The 22,469-nt window shown below is 45.7% G+C and overlaps 1 protein-coding gene across 2 annotated transcripts in view; it reads right to left on the bottom strand.

The window, feature by feature from the left end:
• Window positions 1–19,364: 19,364 nt before the first annotated feature.
• Window positions 19,365–22,469, bottom strand: part of LOC147123031 (sodium-dependent organic anion transporter-like) — a 74,978-nt gene continuing 71,873 nt past the window's right edge. The window contains exons 5-6 of one of the 2 annotated variants that reach the window (XM_085963869.1): window positions 20,661–20,818; window positions 19,365–19,677 (exon numbers count right to left, since the gene is read on the bottom strand). In XM_085963869.1, coding sequence (XP_085819995.1) covers window positions 19,607–19,677; window positions 20,661–20,818 — 229 coding nt within the window. In that variant the 3' untranslated portion in view covers window positions 19,365–19,606. Of the gene's footprint in view, window positions 19,678–20,569; window positions 20,819–22,469 lie in introns of those variants that run through there. The other variant, XM_085963861.1, reaches the window with a different exon arrangement.

Here is a 22,469-nt window from a genome sequence, read left to right on the forward strand (position 1 = left end):
ACTCGCGTGGCCTCAATCTGCGTCTGCATGAGAGCAGCCAGTGACTGCATTGCAGCACTAAGCATTTGCGTGGCAGCCACCTGTGCTACAGCGAAGTGCTCCACACTCCTTGCCAGTGATTCAATGGATTCGGGCACCCTTGCCACTGTAGCCATGAGCTCAGTGTGCCTGTGCTCCGCCTGGGCGCTCATTTCAGCGAGGACCCGCTCCTCCTCTGCGTCCAGTGCAGCAGGACTCGATGGCATACTCTCCCTCCGGGGAGAAGATGCCCGAGCTTCACTACCCCCATCGCGTTGCTGCAGCCCGCTGGGTCCTGGAGTTTCAACCTCAACAGGCCATTCCCCCCTGCTCCCCTCCAGGGAAGGCGTGTTCCCAGTGTGAGCATGGGCTTCCTTGGGAGAGGGTGGCGCTGATGCTCCGGCTTCCTCTTCCTCCTCGCCTTCAGCTTCACTCCTACTGGCAGCTTGAGGGCCCGTCTCCTCACTTGGTGAATTACCATCTGAAAGCAGGGAAGTACAAGAGTGGCTTTAGCGTGAGGGCAGGGTGGCAGCAAGGGAGGCATGAGTGCAGCGATTTAGTGATTTGGATTGAAAGTGTCAAAGGCTGGTGTTGTGAGGAACAAGTGGAAGGAGAGAGGACAAAAAGGTGATGACCTTACCATTGCTGTCCAGAACGGGTTCGACGTCTCCAGTGGCGACGGGACCAATCACCTGGCTTGCCACAATCCTGTGAACGCGCACCTCAAGATCGCTGAGGGGTTGCAGCTGAAGCCACCCTCCACCGGTCCGTTGCTGCTGTCTCCTATTATGAGACAGCTTGGCCTGCAAGAAAAAGGACGGCGTCTGAGTAAATATACAGCCATGGTCTTGCCTGAAATGCCTCCCATAGTTGAATAGCCCTTACTGTATGCAGCCATGGACTTGCCTGAAATGCCTCCCATTGATGAATAGCCCTTACTGTATGCAGCTATGGTCTTGCCTGAAATGCCTCCCATAGTTGAATAGCCCTTACTGTATGCAGCCATGGTCTTGCCTGTTGTGCCTCCCATAGTTGAATAGCCCTTACTGTATGCAAAATGTGGAATGTGCGTGTGTATTTGAGGAAAGGGCCATAGGTGTTGGATGAGTGTTGGGCATTGGAGCTTTTAAGAACCTCTGCCCATAAAGTGAGGTTGAGATGGAGGGATGGAGAGGTATTGAAAAAAAGCCACTCACCCTGACGACCCGAGTGAGGTCGGTGAACTTTTTCCTACATTGGAGATGGGTCCAAGGCACCATGCTGCTTGAGGTGACTCTCTGAGCCACCTCCCTCCACACTCTTCTATACTCGCGTGGCAAAGGCCTCCTGCCACTCTCTGGGTACAGAACGGATCTTCCGCGCTCCACTGCGCCAACCAGAGCCTCCAAGGCCCGCTTGCAGAAGCGCTATGCTCGGTCCCTGGCCCTCTCCATAGTGTTTGGCTGCAAGATTTAGCCACAGGTCTGCCCAGGCCGAGATTCAAGGCTCCAATGAGCAGGGTGTGGATGCAGAGCAAGATCGACCCTCCCCTTTAAGAACTGACTGGCGCCAGTGTGTCTGTGTTCAATCGCTAACTGGCAGCACCTGCGCTGCGCCCGCCCTCTGAGGTAGCGCCTCGCTCCTCGGCCTTAGCACCTTAAGAGAGGTGTGTAGCGCCTGATTTAGCGCTCCAATCACCTCCAGGGGCGATAAAAGCCAAGTTTGCCGTTGGAGGCGATAATTAGCGCCAGGCGCTAAACTTTACGCACGGCCGCTAATGGCGCCCCAAACAGGGCTATACCGAATTTCTCCCCCTTACTGTTTTACCACAACCAAGGTCAGCTATCACTATGGGAACAAGGAATGTCCCATAGAAACCCCGACTTTCTGTCTGCACCCTTTAATACCTATGAGATTGGGTAATTAAGAAATTATCAAGTGAAGAGAAATTGTTTAGACTAATGTGGCTGACAGCCTGAAAGGAAACTTGGACAGTTACTTTGGAAAATATGACATCAGTATCCAATTAGAGAAGGAACATTTGATTAGGATCAAGCATCAGCTTGAACTGGTACATCAGACTTACATACGAGTGGAACAGAGCACAAAGGAAATTGGCAAGGACATAAAGAGCATCAAGACAGACACATGGTAGGATGAAATATGGAATTGGGGTACAAATGCCAATATACACCCATGGATTAGAATATTCTCACACATTACAGTTATTCTAATTACTGTAATATTCCTGTGGCTGTGTGTCACCTGGAGAAGTATGATACGATTGGAAAAAAGATTGAAGGGGCAACTCGAAATGATGGAAATGGGGCAAGTGATGAAGATGGAAGACCGGAGGAGGCTACTAACTACGAAAGGTGATCAATATAATCTATGATTAAAATGATCAAAGGAAGGAGTGTAGAAATATGAACTGATGCCTTTAGAAAATGGTCGAGGACTGTGAAAGCTGCAGCCACAGAGAGATCTCAAATCAACAAAGCCTTGAAGTTGGTGGGGGGGGGGGGGGTGGTGCCTACAGCTGCTCAAATAACATAGTTAACAGGCCTGCAAAAGATAACAAGCTTGCAAGACGATTGAGTCTACAACAATAATTAACTCAAGATAAGGGTGACAATCTAGTCTAACAGTTGGGCAGTCGCAAATCACATAATAAGGGACCTCTGGAATTCCCTAAACGACCAAGGATACCGATTGGCTAAGGATGGACACATCTCAGACAAAATGGCTGAATTTGCACATGGCACGCCTTGACTATTCTGTTGTGATGATCTTGCAAACGGTTTTATCGGGGGGGGGGGCGGCATATAGGTAGTATAAAAGAAGGGAGCCAAGAGCTAGTTTAGCAGCGAGAGCTTAGGAATCACACTCGAGAAGGGAGGAGCCACAAGTCCGGGACTTGTAGCACACCAGCGTGAAGGCTGATCAACTATCAACGGGTAATATTGTTTTAAGCTAGCACACAGGGAAGTGAGCCCTGTGTCATTTTTCCTTTTAAGTTATTCAAACAACTTGTTAACCAATAAAGTACTAAATGTACGCAACTTATTGAGTCCGACTGACATTTGACACTCTGAACTAAGAACCAAAATTGTTGAACTGTTGTTGAGCTGATTACTTATTACTAGCTCAATAGATACAGTGAATTTGGGACAACAATCTGGATCCTTTCAGGCTGCAAGTGCAGACATTAGCAATGTGTCTAGAGCTGCAGAACAAAAAAAAGAAAAAAGAAAGACTTGCATTTGTACAGCACCTTTCACGACCTCAGGACATCCCAAAGCGCTTTACAGCCAATGAAGTATTTTCTGAAGTGCAGTCACTGTTGTAACATAGGAAACGTGGCAACCAATTTGTGCACAGCAAGCTCCCACAAACAGCAATGTGATAATGACCAGATAATCTGTTTTTAGTGATGTTGATTGAGGGATAAATATTGGCCAGCACACTAGGAATAACTCCCCTGCTCTTTTTCAAAATAGTGTCATGGGATCTTTTATAGCCACCTGAGAGAGCAGACGGGGCCTCAGTTTAATGTTTCATCAGAAAGATGGCACCTCTGACAGTGCAGCACTCCCTCAGTACCACACTGGAATGTCAGCCTAGATTTTTGTGCTCACGTCTCTGGAGTGGGACTTGAACCCACAGCCTTCTGAATTGGAGGTGAGAGTGAGACTGAGGCATCGCTGACAACAAGGATGTATACAGAGTGTTACAGATGCAATATTTGGGAGAGCATCAAATTGCATTAAGATGCCAATGGACTTCAAATCACAGCATGAGAGGACTGTTGGCTTCTACAGGATGGCTGACTTTCCCAGCGTACAAAGTAACATTGACAGAACGCATATTACCATAACAGTCTCTTTCATTGATGCCGCTTCATATATGAATAGGAACGAATTCCATTTCATCAACGTTTAACTTGTCTGTGACAACCATAGAATCATAGAAATTTACGACACAGAAGGAGGCCATTTGGCCCATCATGTCTGTGCCAGCCAAAAAAGAGCTATCCAGTCTAATCCCGCTTTCCAGCTTTTGATCCATAGTCCTGTAGGTTATGGCAGCATCAACACATCATTCATGTAAATGCCTGTTACCCATGTAGCTCTCGTGATCCCTTCATTCAAAGGCAGCCTAGTGTGCCAGCCATATTTCAGAGTCTTGCTTGTACACGTGGCTGGTTGTTGGGAAACAAAGGACACATTCTGCAGCCATGGCTTTCCAAGGGGCAATTCTGAGGAGATTCACTACCAGAGTAATAACTGAGCACAGCATAGGGACTCTGAAATAATGCTTCAGATGGCTGGACTGATCAAGAGGAACCTTTTAGTACTCCCTTCAAGGCTCTCCAGGATAATTGTGGTATGCGTATACAAGTCCTGGTCTAAGTCCCAGGGCTTCAGCTGACAGTGGGAACCTGCTAGAAATTTGGGAGTTCTATCATATTTCCAACCAGGATAAGGTAACCAGCAGTGCAGAATTGGAAATAAAATTATTGCAATTTTCTTAATGCAAGGAGCATTCGTAATAAGGTGGATGAATTAGCTGCGCAAATAGATGTAAACAGATATGATATAATTGGGATTACGGAGACATGGCTCCAGGGTGACCAAGGCTGGGAACTCAACATCCAGGGGTATTCAATATTCAGGAAAGACAGGCAAAAAGGAAAAGGAGGTGGGGTAGCATTGCTGGTTAAAGAGGAGATTAACACAATAGTAAGGAAGGATATTAGCTCTGATGATGTGGAATCTGTATATGTAGAGCTGAGAAATACCAAGGACCAGAAAACATTAGTGGGAGTTGTATACAGACCCCCAAACAGTAATGCTGAGGTTGGGGATGGCATTAAATGGGAAATTAGAGATGCATGCAATAAGGGCACAGCAGTTATCATGGGTGACTTTAATCTACATATAGATTGGGCTAACCAAATTAGTAACAATACTGTGGAGGAGGAATTCCTGGAGTGTATACGGGATGGTTTCCTGGACCAATATGTCGAGGATCCAACTAGAGATCAGGCCATCTTAGACTGGGTATTATGCAATGAGAAAGGATTAATTAGCAATCTTGTTGTGCGAGGCCCCTTGGAGAGGAGCGATCATAATATGATCGAATTCTTCATTAAGATGGAGAGTGAAGTATTTGACTCAGAGACTAGGGTCCTGAATTTAAATAAAGGAAACTACGATGGTATGAGGTGCGATTTGGCTAGGATGGATTGGGGAACATTACTTAAAGGGTTGATGGTGGATAGGCAATGGCAAACATTTAAAGATCGCATGGATGAACTGCAGAATTTGTTCATCCCTGTTTGGCATAAAAATAAAACAAAGAAGGTGACTCAACCGTGGCTAACAAGGGAAATTGGGGATAGCATAAGATCCAAGGAGAGGACATATAAATTGGCCAGAAAAAGCAGCAAACCTGAGGATTGGGAGCAGTTTAGGGTTCAGCAAAGGAGGACAAAGGGATTAATTAAGAGGGGGAAAATAGTGTATGAGAGTAAGCTTTCAGGGAACATAAAAACTGACTGTAAAAGCTTCTATAGATATGTGAAGAGAAAAAGATTGGTGAAGTCAAGCGTAGGTCCCTTGCAGTCAGAATCAGGGGAATTTATAATGGGGAACAAAGAAATGGCTGACCAATTAAATACATACTTTGGTTCTGTCTTCACAAAGGAGGACACAAATAACCTCCCAAAGATGTCGGGGAACATAGGGCCTAATGAGAGGGAGGAACTGAATGAAATCAGTATTTGTAGGGAAATGGTGTTAGGGAAATTGATGGGATTGAAGGCTGATAAATCTCCAGGGCTTGATAATCTACATCCTAGGGTACTTAAGGAAGTGGCCCTAGAAATAGTAGATGCATTGCTGGTCATCTTCCAAAATTCGATAGACTCTGGAACAGTTCCCATGGATTGGAGGGTAGCTAATGTAACCCCACTATTCAAAAAAGGTGGTAGAGAGAAAATGGGGAATTATAGACCGGTAAGCCTGACATCGGTAGTGGGGAAAATGCTAGAGTCCATTATAAAAGATGTAATAGCAGAACAATTGGAAAACAGTGACAGGATCGGACAAAGTCAACATGGATTTACAAAAGGTAAATCATGCTTGACTAATCTACTGGAATTTTTTGAGGATGTAACTGGTAGAATAGATAAGGGAGAACCAGTGGATGTGGTGTATTTGGACTTTCAGAAGGCTTTCGATAAGGTCCTGCATAAGAGATTAGCATGTAAAGTTAAAGCACATGGGATTGGGGGTAAGGTACTGACTTGGATAGAGAACTGGTTGGCAGACAGGAAGCAAAGAGTTGGAATAAACGGGTCTTTTTCCTAGTGGCAGGCAGTGACTAGTGGGGTACCGCAGGGATCAGTGCTAGGACCCCAGCTATTCACAATATATATAAATGATCTAGACGAGGGAACTAGATGTAATATCTCCAAGTTTGCAGATGACACAAAGCTGGGTGGGCGTGTGTGCTGTGAGGAGGATGCAGAGAAACTCCAGTATGATTTGGACAGGTTGGGTGATTGGGCAGAAGCATGGCAGATGCAGTATAATGTGGATAAATGCGAGGTTATCCACTTTGGTGGCAAAAACAGGAAGGCAGATTATTATCTGAACGGCAATAGATTGGGAGAAGGGGAAGTGCAACGAGACCTGGGTGTCCTTGTGCACCAGTCGCTGAAGGTAAGCATGCAGGTGCAGCAGGCGGTTAAGAAGGCAAATGGTATGTTGGCCTTCGTAGTGAGAGGATTTGAGTATAGGAGCAAGGAAGTCTTACTGCAGTTGTACAGGGCCTTGGTGCGACCACACTGACGTAATAAAACTCACTACGCACTTGGTTTGAGCATAAAGCAAGGCTTTAATCAACTTGTTTCAGAACATGGAGGTCTAGTTGTACTTCACTAGTTCCTTGTCTTACAAAATGTCCCTGATAAGCTGGGGCCGACGCCCGAGTATTTATACTCCTTGGACGGCGCCACCAGCTGGCCATCCAGCGTTATTTCACGAGTAGTTTCTTGATGAATGATGAGATTTATAACATTCTTCCTGCGTAAAAGATTTGGAAGTCCGACAACTTCCTCTTAGCGGATCAGGCGGACCACGAATAGCCGCAGTCTTTTAGATTTTTGTTTATGGCTAGAAGGCACGTCTCCCCGGACCGTGTCTTGGTCCCTGGGCTGCTTGATCCATACCAGTGGATCAGCAGGGCCCATGTTGCTCTGATCGACCCGAGGGAGGCTGGGGAGATCGTGACTCCGGGTGCGGGTCCCCACAGGCGCAGAACTGGCTTCATCCTGTTGGATAGCCGGGGATTGCCCGACGTCCTGACCTCGGGTGGCCACCCCACGGGGAGTGCTCGGCTCCCCGAGTGAATCCGGTGGGGCAGCTGTCAGATCTCTCGATGCCCGAGGTAGAGTGTCATCTTCAGGGGAGCGCAGAGTGTCGGCATCATCCCCGTGGATCCCTCTATCGGTTGGGTCCGTGGAACCGGCCGGACAGGGAGCCAGGTCCCAGAGTGAAACGGTGGCCTCCCGGCCATCAGGGTACCGCACGTGCGTGCCCATGGGGTTGACATCCGTGAGTTCTACCTCGTCGACGAGAGGATCGGTTTTAGATAATCGGACGAATCTTCGGAGCAGCATGGGGCCAGGAGCTGCCAACCATGACGGTAGAGACGTCCCATGGGTGGAGCGATGCTGGAAGCTGAAGAATCGCTCGTGAGGTGTGACATTGATAGATGTAGAAAGGAGAGACCTGATGGAATGCAACACGCCAGGGAGCATAGTTTCCCACTGCTGGTCTGGTAGGTTGCGTGACCTCAGCGCAAGATAAACAGCATTCCAGATGATAGCGTTGTATCTCTCAACCTTTCCGTTACTGATGGGATGGTACGGTGTCATTTTACTTGTGGCGATTCCCCATTGGGAGAGGTAACTTTTGAGTTCGCTTGACATGAAGGAGGGACCCCGATCAGAGTGGATGAAATTGGCCGCACCGTAAAGGGAAAAGACTTGATCAAGGCATTTGATCACTGTGGAAGTAAGCATTTTGGGACAGGGGAAAGCAAAGGGAAAGCGTGAATATTCGTCCACCATAGTCAGTAAGTAGGTGTTTCGCGTTGAGGAAGGCAATGGCCCTTTAAAGTCAATGCTGAGCCGCTGCATAGGTTGCATAGCTTGTATGAGCGAGCCATCCGATGGACGGGAGAATTGCGGTTTTAATTCCTCACAAATTCTACAGGAGGAGCATGTTCTTTACACATCTTCCGTAGAAAATGGGAGATTTTTAGATCGCACAAAGTGCAACATACGGGTAATGCCAGGATGGCATAAGTCAGTATGAAGATCCGCCAGAGTCAAAGTTGACATAGAAGAGCAGAATGCCCGTGTGAGGGTATTCGGGGCCACATTCTCTTTGCTGGGTCGATAATGTATGGTGTATCCAAAGGCGGCCAATTCCATCCTCCAGAGTTGTATTTTGTTATTCTTGATCTTAGTGCATTTCCGGTTATCCAGCATAAAGGCCATGGAGCGCTGATCAGTTATAAGTGTGAAATGGCAACGAGCGAGAAAATGACTCCATTTACGTACCGCTTCGATGATGGCCGTAGCCTCCTTCTCAATAGGAGGATAATGGAGCTTGCTACCCTGCAAAGTTCTGGACAGAAATGCAATGGGTCGACAACCTTGATTCAAGGTAGCAGAGATGGCCACATCTGATGCATCGCACTCGACCACGAAAGGAAGATTTTCATCAATGGAACGAAGCGTGGCTTTTTCCAGTTGTCGCTTGAGGAGGTTGAAAGCTGAAATAGCCGTTGCCTCTAATGGAAATTACTTTGCGTGAAGCAGGGGCTGGATCTTGTCGGAGAAGTGGGGTATCCAATTCGCATAATAGGCGAACATGCCGAGTGCCCGACAAAGAGAGCCGAGATTCGTAGGGGGAGGGAGCTCCTGAAGCGGATGAAGTCGCTCCGGATCTGGTTTGATGACACCGTTGCCCACCCAGTAGCCAAGGATGTAGACTGATGGTACTGATTTCACAGATTTGGATTCATTTAAGGTTAAGTTGTGACGACGGAGAACGTCAAAAAATTTCTGGAGGTTGGCATCATGCTCCTTCTGGTCATGACCAGCAATGGTGATATTATCCAGATATGGAAAAGTGTCCGTTAAGTTCTCTTGTTTGACTAGGCTATCCATTGCCCGTTGAAAGACGGCCACCCCATTGGTGACCCCAAATGGAAGGCAACAAAACTGGTAAAGCCGACCATTGGCCTCAAAGGCCATATACTTCTTGTCAGAGTCCTTTAACGGCACTTGATGATATGCGCTCTTTAAATCAAAAGTTGAAAATACCTTGTAGTTGGCAAGGTTATTGACCATGTCATCGATGCGTGGTAGTGTTTAGACATCCAGGTCGGTATACTGGTTAATAGTTTGCGAGTAATCGATGCAAAGACATTTCTTGTGTTGCTTCAGAGGATTTTTAACAATGACGACTTGAGCCCGCCAGGAAGATGAACATGGCTCAATGACACCGTCAGCTAGAAGGCGAGAGATTTCTGTCTCAATAAAGGATCGATCATCTTGGCTGAAACATTGTGATTTCGTGACTATGGGCTTACATCGGGGGGAAAGATTGGCAAACAAGGAGGGCTCGTCGAGTGAAACTGCCAAAAGCGCACAAAACGGTACTTTGGAAATAGTAAGCTCCGGCTTTGACCCTCCAGACTTGAAAGTGAGTCTTTTGTGTTGTTTCTGGAAATTCTGTCCCAGGAGCACATCACTGCATAGGTTCTTGAGCACCCCGAGCCGGGTGGAGAAATAAGTGCGGCCATTGAGAATAAGGTCGACAAGACAAAAGCCAGAAGAATTGGTGGTCAGTGTCGTCAGAGCCATTGCAATTTCCCTGTCCGAGGGGTAAATGCGCAGTTTTAACTTACTGACAGCCTGCTCACTAATGAAGCTGTCGGAGCTGCATGAGTCGATTAGTGCACTCAAAATGTGTCCATTTACCGAAACCTTCGTGGCTGCATGGGACAGACTTTGGGGAAAAACAGCTGTGATGGGAGGAGGGGCAGTTTTACCCTTGACAACTGTAACCTTAGTAGTGGTTCTTGGGGGAGGAGCAGTTTTATAGATTGCAGCTGTAACCTTAGTAGTGGCTCTTGGGGGAGAAGCAGTTTTATAGATAGTAGCTGCAAAACTAACAGGAGCTCTTGACCGGTATACCTTAGAAAAGTGGCCTTTCTTACTAACTGCGGCTCTTGACTGGCATACCTTAGAAAAGTGACCTTTCTTGCTGCAATGATTGCAGGTCGCGTTACGAGCAGGACAACATTTCCTATAATGGAACGCACCTTCACAGAAGAAACACTTCCTTCCAGATTGGCAAGATGCCGCTAGGACGGGGTCATCATCAGTGTAGGTTTCTAGGCTAGGTTTGTCATCAGCTGGGTTGGAGTCATCATCCGTGAGGGCTTCCACCCGAGGCCTATCGAAAGAGTCACTAAAAGTGATAGCAGCAGCCCATGCACGTGGTGAAAGATAGGTGTCTGCATTCCTCTTTGCTAAGTCCAGAGAACATGCCTGGTCATAGGCAGCCTGTAACTTGAGGGTTTTATTCTCCAACAGACGCTGACGTATGAAGGGAGACGCAATCCCATTAATAAAGGAATCACGAATTAACTCCTCCTGGTACTGCTCAGCTGTAACAGCTTTAAGATTACAATCCTTGCTGAGCCTGCAAAGTTTCTGAAGGAATTCATCAAGTGATTCCCTGGGTTGTTGTCGAGTTGTGGCCAGTAGATGCCGAGCAAAAATTTCATTTGGGGACTTGACATATAGCTGCTGTAGTATTTGGATAGCGGCATCATAGTCTACACAGTCTTCGATATAATCAAACACATGAGGGGATACATAATTGGCAAGCATCCGTAATGTGTTAGGAACATTCTCACCACACTCCTCAAGGAAGTTGTTAAAGGTACGATACCAGTGTTTCCATACCTTAGCGGCTGTAAGTGAATTCGGGTCCAGGTCGAGACGGGCGAGTCTGAGTAGTTTCTCTATGATGGATCGATTACTTGTCTGAGTTCCCTTCTACGGTTTGAGTTGTAGCTGGCTGTTCCCGAATCACCCAAAGCGTGGAGTCGATATCAAGTTGATTAAATTGATGTAATAAAACTCACTACGCACTTGGTTTGAGCATAAAGCAAGGCTTTAATCAACTTGTTTCAGAACATGGAGGTCTAGTTATACCTCACTAGTTCCTTGTCTTACAAAATGTCCCTGGCAAGTTGGGGCCGACGCCCGAGTATTTATACTCCTTGGACGGCGCCACCAGCTGGCTGTCTAGTGTTATTCCATGAGTAGTTTCTTGATGAATGATGAGATTTATAACATACACCTTGAGTATTGTGTGCAGTTTTGGTCGCCTTATCTGAGGAAGGATGTTCTTGCCATGGAGAGAGTGCAGCGAAGATTCACCAGACTGTTACCTGGGATGGCAGGAATGATGTATGAGGAGAGATTGGGTCGATTGGGCTTGTATTCACTGGAGTTTAGAAGAATGAGAGGGAATTTCATTGAAACTTATAAAATTCTAACAGGACTAGACAGCCTAGATGCAGGAAGGATGTTCCCAATGGCGGGGAGTCCAGAACCAGGGGTTACAGTCTAAAGATAAGGGGTAAGCCATTTAGGACAGAGATGAGGAGGAATTTCTTCACCCAGAGTGGTGAACCTGTGGAATTCTCTACCACAGAAGGCAGTTGAGGCCAATTCATTAAATATATTCAAGAAAGAGTTAGATATATTTCTTAAAGCTAAAGGGATCAAGGGATATGGGGAGAAAGCAGGGACAGGGTACTGAATTTGGATGATCAGCCATGATCTCATTAAATGGCGGAGCAGGCTCAAGGGGCCGAATGGCCTACTCCTGCTCCTATTTTCTATGTTTCTATTTTTCTATGCAATAGATTATGCCAACATTAGTCGCTGTGTTGTTCAGAGTGACAACTTCTAGTTATAGTGTAAGGGCTAGAAATTCATTATAGCCCAGGAATGGGCGGTATCTTTAGAAATGTTTGAGAATTAGCGGCAGGCGCTAATGCTTTAGACTGCACGCAAAATTCATTCTCACCGCTCAAAGAAATGATTAGGGCACTAAATCAAGTCTTAAAGGCCTAACTCAGTGGCGTTACACTCAAAGGGTGGACCAATATTGGATGCAGTCTAATCTCAACTCATCATTGCCACAGGCTTTTCCCAGTACTTAAAGGGGAGGTTCATTGATACTGCATCACCGTATTCTCAGCATTGCTGGCTGTGCAGCTGGCTCAGCAAGGAGAGGCACAACAAGGAGAAGGAGCGGGAGGACTGAAACAGGTGTGCTCATGGCCGATCCACCTCACTTGGGTGGTCAGGGTGATTGAATGTTTCAACAAATGTTATATACCACCATCTGAACCATAATCTTGACACACTGCCCAAAGCACCACACCCCCAGTGCTCACACACCAACAATCTCTACCTACCAACACTCACACCCACATCTCACGCCTTGCACACAATGATAGCTATTCAACTATGGCAGGCACATGGGTCATTTGTTATTAGAATGAATGTGATATGTGTGATGTGTTTATGCTTAAATTTATTAATGGAGTTTGCAATATTTTGTGGTCTCTCTCATTTCACCTTTGCACTCAGGAGGATGCTGTGATATGGCATGACACAGGGATGGTATGATGATCATGTGGTGAGCAAAAGGGATCTGGGGTTTAAGTCATCCTGGTGTGAGGCTGGAGGTCTGTTTGGAGGAGGTGGCAGAGTTATGTGACCACCACCTTGGTGATGCGGAGCCGTCTAATACACTGCTCCTCGCTTAATTGAAGGTAGGTGAGGTGCTGTCGGAATACCCTCAGAGGTTAAGGCCTCCTGATGAGAGCCCTGATTTCTCTCCTCATCCCTCTGCACACATGTTCCCATATTTCTGGCTGCCTACGCTCCCTCCACTGTAGATCCTGGAGGGCAAGGTCGTATGCCAGTACAGCCCTCATTAATGTTGCCAAGTGTAGCAGTTTGAATCTTTGAACAATAAATGTAGCAACTTTGCACTTGCCAGAAAACTGCTGATAAAAAAGAAGCTTGAAATTACTTGTACAAACTCATCCACTGGGTGAAACTGACAAGAAACCACTGAAACTAACATGCGAGTGATTAATGCTGATGTCTTTAAATAACATCACTGGAGCCGACTTCCTGCAGCTGTGTGCCTGCTCTCCCTGTCGTATCTGGTCGAGGCAAAAAGGTAAGTGGCAACAATAAATTTTCCAGATCGGGCATCCAGCGAGCATTGCTCAATCACTGATGTCACGATCTGCCTGGCATTGAAGTCCCTGGCGATACCTCGTACTGGCGGTGCAGTGTGGGGGGGGGCGGAATTGCTGTGTGGTGCTGGACTCGCCTCGCCCTGGCGCTACTGCATCAGTGCCCTGTTACCACCCGCTGCAGGCACTAATGGGAGGCGCTAACCTACCAAATTTTTCCCCCAAAGCATCAACATGGTTTTATGAAAGGCAAATCGTGTTTAACAAATTCATTAGAGTTTTTTGAGGATGTAACTAACAGGGTAGATAAAGGGGAACCAGTGGATGGGGTACATTTGGATTTCCAAAAGGCATTCGATAAGGTGCCACATAAAAAGTTGCTATGCAAGATAAGGGCTCATGGGGTTGGGGGTAATATATTTGCATGGACAGAGGATTGGTTAACGGACAGAAAACAGAGAGTAGGAATAAACTGGTCATTTTCATGTTGGCAAACTAATGGGGTACTGCAAGGATCAGTGCTGGGGCCTCAGCTATTTACAATCTATATTAATGACTTAGCTGAAGGGATCGAGTGTAATGTATCCACGTTTGCTGACGATACAAAGCTAGGTGGGAAAGTAAGCTGTGAGGAGGACACAAAGAGATATAGACAGGTTAAGTGAGTGGGCAGATGGAGTATAATGTGGGGAAATGTGAGGTTATTCACTTTGGTAGGAAGAATAGAAAAACAGAATATTTTTTAAATGTTGAGAAACTATTAAATGTTGGTGTTCTGAGAGATTTAGGTGTCCTCGTACAGGAAATCCAGAGAGTTAGCATGCAGGTACAGTAAGCAATTAGGAAGGCAAATGGCATGTTGGCCTTTATTGCAAGGGGGTTGGAGTACAAGAGTAAGGAAGTCTTACTACAATTGTACAGGGCTTTGGTGAGACCACACCTGGAGTATTGAGTTTTGTTCTCCTTATCTGAGGAAGGACATAAGAAATAGGAGCAGGAATAGGCCACTTGGCCCCTCGAGCCTGCTCCGCCATTCAATAAGATCATGGCTGATCTTGGGCTCAAAGCCACATCCTTGCCTTAAAGGCAGTGCAACAAAGGTTCACTAGATTGATCCCTTGGATGAGAGGGTTGTCCTATGAGGAGAGATTGAGCAGATTGGGCCTACTCCTTTCTGGAGTTTAGAAGAATGAGAGGTGATCTCATTGAAACATATAAGATTTGAAGTGGGATTGACTTAGATGCTGAAAGGTTGTTTCCCCTGGCTGGAGAGCCTAGAACTATGGGGCATAGTCTCAGGATAAGGGGTCAGTCATTTAAGACTGAGATGAGGAGGAATTTCTTCACTCAGAGGATTGTGAATCTTTGGAATTCTCCACCCCAAAGGGCTGTGGAAGCTGAATTGTTGAGTATATTCAAGGCTGAGATAGATAGATTTTTGGACTCTTGGGGAATCAAGAGATATGGGGATCAGGCAGGGAAAGTGGAGTTGAGGTCGAAGATCAGCCATGATCTTATTGAATGGCGGACCAGGCTCGAGGGGCCATATGACCTACTCCTGCTGCTAATTCTTATGGTCTTATGTTTAAGGGAGACAGAGGCCTAGAAATGTGTGGGTTTTGTGCTGGTCGGTAAGGCCCGTTTTGGCAAAAAAATGGTGGTCGCCTCACTTCTGCCTGCTTCCAGTGGGTCTCATGGCAGCCGCCATGTTTGTCAGGTCAGCAGCACTGCCAGTGCCCATGCTCACTGGAGATATTTAGATTAGGCAGATTATGTTGTCAGTGAGTGTGCAACGCTCACTTGGTGCCCGATCTGCTATTTTCACATTTGCCACCCCACTTACTGGCCTGTGTTAATCACGACCAGCTGACCAAACGTTCACTAGCAGGAAGAAGCCTCCAGCAGCGCTATTTAAAGGAGTCATCATCAACAACTTGCAGGTGACATGGTTCTTCAGTTTGACTGGCTCTGTGTAACTTTCTGCAACTTTTGCAGCTTTTCTAAACTTGCTTCAAGACAGGGAGTGTTGGTGGAAGTGGAGAACACCTTCATTCTTATTTAAAGACTTCTGCTCACACCACTTGCCATGGGGGCTCTACTTGCAGTGCCATTCATGCTCCATATCTTTGGGAGAGGGAGCAGAGGCAGCGAAGAGAAGATGCTCACAGAGGGAAGAGGAGGAGGGCTCTCAACAGGTGTCCTTACCCACCTAGGGTTGTCCGAGAGCATTTCTCTTATCTCCACTTAAGCGAGGAGCAGTGTATTAGGAGGTGGTCAGAGAACTCTGCCACCTCCTGCAATCAGACCTGCAGCCTCAGAGCAAGGCAACCACGACTCTCCCAGTAAGGTCACCGTGGCCCTTAATTTCTTTGTTGGCCGATCCTTCTAGTCTGCAGCAGGAAACATAGCTAACATCTCCCAGTTCGCCATCCATCGCTGCATCCAGGAAGTCACAGAGGCTTGCTACACTAGGAGAAGGGACTATGTTGTTTTCTATCTGAAGAGAGAAGCACATGTGGCTTTGCCAGGATAGCGGGCTTCCGCAGGGCGCCATCAACTGCACACACGTGACTTTGCGGGCACTGTATACCAATCCTGAGATGTTCCATAACCGCAAAGGCTACCACTCACTTAATGTGCAGTTGTTGTGTGACCACGCCCAGCACATCCTGATGGTCAATGCCCACTATCCTGGCTGCAGTCATGATGCCTTCATCCTGTGTCAGTCCGGTGTGCCAGCAATCTTCCAGCCACCACGTCAAACCCGAGAGTGGCTGCTCTGAGGCAAAGGCTATCCACTCTGCATCTGCTCATTACTTCCCTCCGCAACCCCCCTCTCCACGTGCACCTGTGCCGGCTCTTTGAAAGAGCTGTCCAATTTAGTCCCACACCCCGCTTTTTCCCCATAACCCTGCCAATTAGTTCTCTTCAAATACATGTCCAATTACCTTTAGAAAGTTCCTATGGAATCTGATTCCACCTCCATTTCAGGTAGTGCGTTCCAGATGATAACAACCCTCTGTGATTCGTTCAGTCACATTGTGTGGTTTAGTGATCTTCATCTGGCAATATCATGAGCTATTGCAATTATACATGACTTAGCAAAGTTACGATTTTTATGTCAAAATGGCTCATCAGGCAGAGGTATACTAATGCAAAATGCCAGCAGTTTAAATCAGCTGTAGCGAAACATTCCAGCTTCACAGTAATAGGCACACGTATTTGTGATGTTTGCAAAAAATTCCAATAGGAAAGAATAAAATATAGCAGGGAAAAACAGAAGAATGAAAGGTGTGGAAAAATATCAGGAAATTGGGACAATGCACCCAAAAGTATCCTAAATAATGCTATGCATGAAGGAAGACAACTTCTATCACCCTCTGAAGGAGAGATTAACGTACCAATGGGTGATACATTAAACAGACTAACACATCATGGGTTTCCTTCACAAATTAACTAATTCCACAGTGTTTTGGCATGTTTAAGTATAAAATCAGGAAGTATCAGAAGTGCAATGAGCTTTGAAATAAAATTGCAGTTTATAATTGACCTGGATAACTGCTAAACATTTATTCGAATTAATTTTTTCTAATTTCATAATATTGAAAGTAAACATTTGGTATATAAAAATATTCCCAGGTAAAAAAATTCTGATTTAACAGAATGGCTTGCTTAAAATATTATTTATACATTGAACATTATTATAATCACAGTAATAAAAGATGGAGTTGGTGTACTTGTCGATGAAAAAATACTAGTAAACAATCCACACTACTAAAAGATAACTGCCTGTTAATAACATGATAGATGTAAAATCTTCAATTATGAAGAAAACTTAACTCATGAATCTTGTTTAATTTTTGGTATCTTCTCGTAGTGCCATCCTGGGAGTACACTAATTAAATGTATTTGACTTGTATAATACAAGGTCAGGTACAAATGATAGAGTGCACAAGTGAGTCCCAGCTAAATTCAGCTTTGTGGGTTTGTCACTACTGTTCAGCTTGAATTTAAAGCTAGCCATCCAAAATTAAGTGCGTTTTTTTTGTCCAATTTCTCATAAACCGTAATTGTGCATGTGTTGGGATTTGTATCTGACCAACAATGGCTTTTGTAAAGTTAATAAAAATTGTTTCTGAATTCTGAGGCAAATCCTAACTGAATTTCAGTTCGTGGGGAGAGGCAAGTGAAGCCAAGGAAATTCAGTCAGCAGAGGAGTGGGAACCAAGGCCCAGGAAATTCAACCAGCAGAGGGGTGGGGACTGAGGACCAGGAAATTCAACCAGCAGAGGGGTGGGACCGAGGCCCAGGAAATTCAGTCAGCAAAGGGGTGGGGACGGTGGCCCAGGAAATTCAGTCAGCAGAGGGGTGGGGACCGAGGCCCAGGAAATTCAGTCAGCAAAGGGGTGGGGACTGAGGCCCAGGAAATTCAGTCAGCAAAAGGGTGGGGACCGAGGCCCAGGAAATTCAGTCAGCAGAGGGGTGGGGACCGAGGCCCAGGAAATTCAGTCAGCAGAGGGGTGGGGACCGAGGCCCAGGAAATTCAGTCAGCAGAGGGGTGGGGACCGAGGCCCAGGAAATTCAGTCAGCAAAGGGGTGGGGACTGAGGCCCAGGAAATTCAGTCAGCAAAAGGGTGGGGACCGAGGCCCAGGAAATTCAGTCAGCAGAGGGGTGGGGACCGAGGCCCAGGAAATTCAGTCAGCAAAGGGGTGGGGACGGTGGCCCAGGAAATTCAGTCAGCAAAGGGGTGGGGACTGAGGCCCAGGAAATTCAGTCAGCAAAAGGGTGGGGACCGAGGCCCAGGAAATTCAGTCAGCAGAGGGGTGGGGACCGAGGCCCAGGAAATTCAGTCAGCAGAGGGGTGGGGACCGAGGCCCAGGAAATTCAGTCAGCAAAGGGGTGGGGACTGAGGCCCAGGAAATTCAGTCAGCAAAAGGGTGGGGACCGAGGCCCAGGAAATTCAGTCAGCAGAGGGGTGGGGACCGAGGCCCAGGAAATTCAGTCAGCAGAGGGGTGGGGACCGAGGCCCAGGAAATTCAGTCAGCAAAGGGGTGGGGACCGAGGACCTGGACATTCAACCAGTGGGGGCTGCGTTGTATTCACTGTCAATCTCTAATTCAGTATTGGGATATTGAGCAGTCTTTTCAGGGCTTGGAGTTTGCAACTGAACTCGATGTTGTTCACATGTCACCCAAACAATTAGGAAAGCTGCAATGGCCCTTCAATTCCCTTCTGTGTGTGCAGTAAGTTATGTGGCAAAGCCTTTTAGTGACCACCACGGGGAAAGGCTGCAAAAAGGGCACTAAGCTCTGCCTATGGAAAGTGAGGTGCAGAATTATCACAGGAATGCCACTGATATGGGCACCAGTACAGCAATTCGAGCAAGGTGCAGGATTGGGGCTGGGATTTGGATTGACGTGGGTCTGACCACTGTGTAGTGAGGTGCTTTTTTGGCTTATTAATGAATGACTTCACCAAAAAGGTTCCTTTTGTTGTGTCTGTGTATAATAAGACACAGACTGCAGGAGAAACGGTACAACAGGTGTTTACTGAATGAGGGTTACTCTAGAACTAACTTTACAGATCACTACTCAGGGTTTATATACAGGTGTGGTCACTGCCGGTACTACAGTATACAGGAGCTTTAAAAAGTAGTTCTCTCCCTTTACATACATTACACCTTTTCACCCCCACATTGAGGTCTTCTGATAAGAACTACCATGTTCCTGCGCTGGTACCCAGTGTCTGTATACTGTAACTGCATGCTGTCTCGCAGGACCAGATTGCACTAGTAGCAAGGCACTTTGCACCTAATATTACCAGATAAGCCTGTAACAATGTAGATGCCAATCAAAGCACAGCCTATAGGAATAACAGGTATTACAGGTGAATGTTTACACTTTTAAAATGGGTTTTCCCATTGGATAAGAGCCCTAGGGCATCATATCACCAAAGCTGGAAAAATTAAAAGGGAATACAGAGCATATCAAATTCAAATTCAAATGCTTTATTGGCATGAAAGTTTACAGAGAACCATATTGCCAAATTACATTATAAAGCAATGGGGAGATACAGAGCAGGTACTAAAGGAAGAAATCTTTTCTTTCTGTAGGATCTGCCAATCTCTGAAGAGTTCAAATCTGCTTGTTAAATTGGCTTCGTCATTTTAGCGTTGTGTTCAGCTGGTGCCTTGTCTTCCCTGCGTTGGGTGTTGACTTTCTTCTTGCCTTATATCATAGCCTGAGGTGAATCCATAGGTTCAGCAGAGGGCTTTTTAAATCTTTTGTATAGCTGATAAGCTGATTGTAACAAAAAATATATTATAAACAGACAAAACAATGTACAATAAATGATTTTCAGTTATCAACTGTATTTTACAGCTACAGGAGACTTCGGTTTATCTGAAGGTTATATGTCCAGAATACTCGATCTAACGGCAAAAATCAGGAGCCGTTTTCTATAAGTTTTTTTAGTTCTCGTTGCTTTTTTTTCCCCAGTCAGGCACTGCAAGGTCTGTAGCTATAGCAACAGCTTCAGCTAGAGGCGCTTGCAACTGCAGCCGACTGTTTTGAAGCTGTTGCTAAGCAACAGGGTTTGTTGATTCGCACGGAGCTTTTCAGTTCCGTATCTCTCAACATTAACGCTGGTATGTCCGGCACTTTTGATGGTACGGCACCAGCTCGGTCCCGTCAGTGCCGGATATCAGAAAGTTTCCTGTATTAGCATTTTCAAATTTGCATCAGGAGGTTTGAATGTCTTCTGAGGTCAAAAGGAAAGGTCACAAACAGAACCAGCTGTTCCACTAGATCTATGATAGCCTTAACTTTAATTTGATTGCCTTCAAAAGACTTTCTAGCTTACGTTCATAATGTTCTGAACAATAAAGCTAGAATTATATGTATATATGTGTATGTGTATATATGTATGCATGTATCATCCAACATCATTTTACCCTGGTGATTGCTTAGAGGTTTTTAGTTTCAAAAATCATGCAATCTAAAATGGCAGTTGTTGACTGATGGTCAGAATACAGTGCAATGTATTTGTTTTATTCCCTCCAATACTAATTTATTTTCTCTTCTACTTTTTGGTATTCTACAATAATTAAGTGTTGAGATAATCTAAAAATGTCTGTATTTCTCACCCAACTTTCTTGCGCCCCCCCCCCCGCCCGAATCCTGTCAGTAGAGGCATTACTGCTCGTCAGAAAATATATGCCAAGGTGTGGAGTGTGCACAAAACTTTCCAGCCACGTCTTTCATTTCACAACAAGTGCTCCTACCTGTTACAAACATTAATCCATGAAAGATTTGAAAGCAAATATAAATGAAAGGGTATGCAAACATGGAGTGGAGTTCTTCTTGCTTGAAGGATATCATTAGGATGGTTGTACATAGATGACCATTTTGTGCTCCTGTTTCTAATGCTATAGTTCGACATCTGCGAGGGAAAACAAAACAATTAAGTTATTGCATAATGTAATTAAGCTACCTTCAACGTGAAACAGGCATTCTTAAATTATATTACTTGTTTATACAGCACATTTATTAAATAATTGTTTAACTCTCTTGATCTATTCATCTAAATGTCACAATTACTAACCACAAATCTTAAATAAACTACAGTTTCCCTTGTAAAATATTCTAGGAATTTATAATATCTTAAATCAGAAGGGAGGTCAAGCAACAGTTTTCATAATCAACACAAAGAATCGTGTCAATCAGACAACATCCCAGACAATTCCATCACCATCCCTGGGTATGTGTTGTCCCACTGACAGAATAAACCCACCAGCAGTGAGGGAACAGTAATATATGACCTGGGGTGGCACTGCAAGTACTCAACATTGATTACAGACCCTATGAAGTCTCATGTCTTTAGGTCAAACAAGGCCAAGGAAACTGGCTGCTGATCACAACCTACCATCACCCCCCTTACAACCCATACTAACTCTTCCATGTTGAACATCATTTAGAGGAATCTCAGAGAAGCAAAGGCACAGAATATGCTCTGGGTGGGAGATTTCAATGTCCACCACCAAGAGTGGCTTGGTAGTACTGCCACCAACCAGCTGGCTGAGTCATGAAGGATGTACAGTAGCTTCTAGACAGTGCAGTGAAAGAACCAACATGAGGAATTAATCAACATGACCTCGTCATCACCAACCTACCTGTTGCAGACGTATCTGTCCACAATTGCAGTGGTAGAAGTGACCACCACACAATCCTTATGAAGTCTTGTCTCCATCATGAGGACAGCCTCCATCATGTAGTGTGGCACCACCACCATGCTAAGTGAGACAGACTACAGAAAGATCTAGCAGACCAAAACTGGGTGTTCATGAGATGCTATGGGCCATCATCAGCAGAAAATTGTATACTACCAGGAGAACAATCCTGGGTCAAAGCAGAGTGTAGAAGGGTGTACTAGGAGCTGTACCAAGCATCCTTTGGAATAGGGTACAAACGTGGTGAAGCTACCACACATAGCTACCTGAATGTTAAACACCTGGACAAAGAATTTCCTGATTATCCACTGTAACTTTGACGGAATATTGACAGGAATCCCAGAGAAATTGCATAAATAATTGTACTTGCCATTCACAAGCCGAAGTTACAGTGCACAATCTGGAGAACCCAAATGAAATTCTAGGCACAAAAGCAGCAAGCTATAGACAAAGTTAAGTCGTCTAACAACCAACAGATCTGACCAAATCTCTAGCCCTATAATATTGATTCAAGAATGGTGCTGAATAACCAGACACCTAACAGAAAGAGGCTCTAATAACACCCCTATCTTTAACAATGGTGGCGCCCAGCATGTGACTGCAAGAGACAAGACTGAAATGTTTTCAAGTGTCTTCAGCCAAAGGTATTGAGTGGATGATCCTAGTCAACTCTCCCAAGGTTCTCATCACCAGTGTCCAGCTAGTTTGGTTCGCTCCACATGACATTAAGAACAGCTGAGCGCACTGGGCACAGTAAAGGCTATGAGCCCTGACAACATCCTGGCTGTAGTGCTGAAGACCTACGCAGCAAAGTTAGCAACTCCTCTAGCCAAGCTATTCCAGTACATCTGTAGCACTGGCATC

Source organism: Somniosus microcephalus, chromosome 2 (assembly GCF_052327205.1).
Source record: "Somniosus microcephalus isolate GS21.2 chromosome 2, FLI_Smic_1.0, whole genome shotgun sequence".
Lineage (NCBI taxonomy): Eukaryota > Metazoa > Chordata > Chondrichthyes > Squaliformes > Somniosidae > Somniosus > Somniosus microcephalus.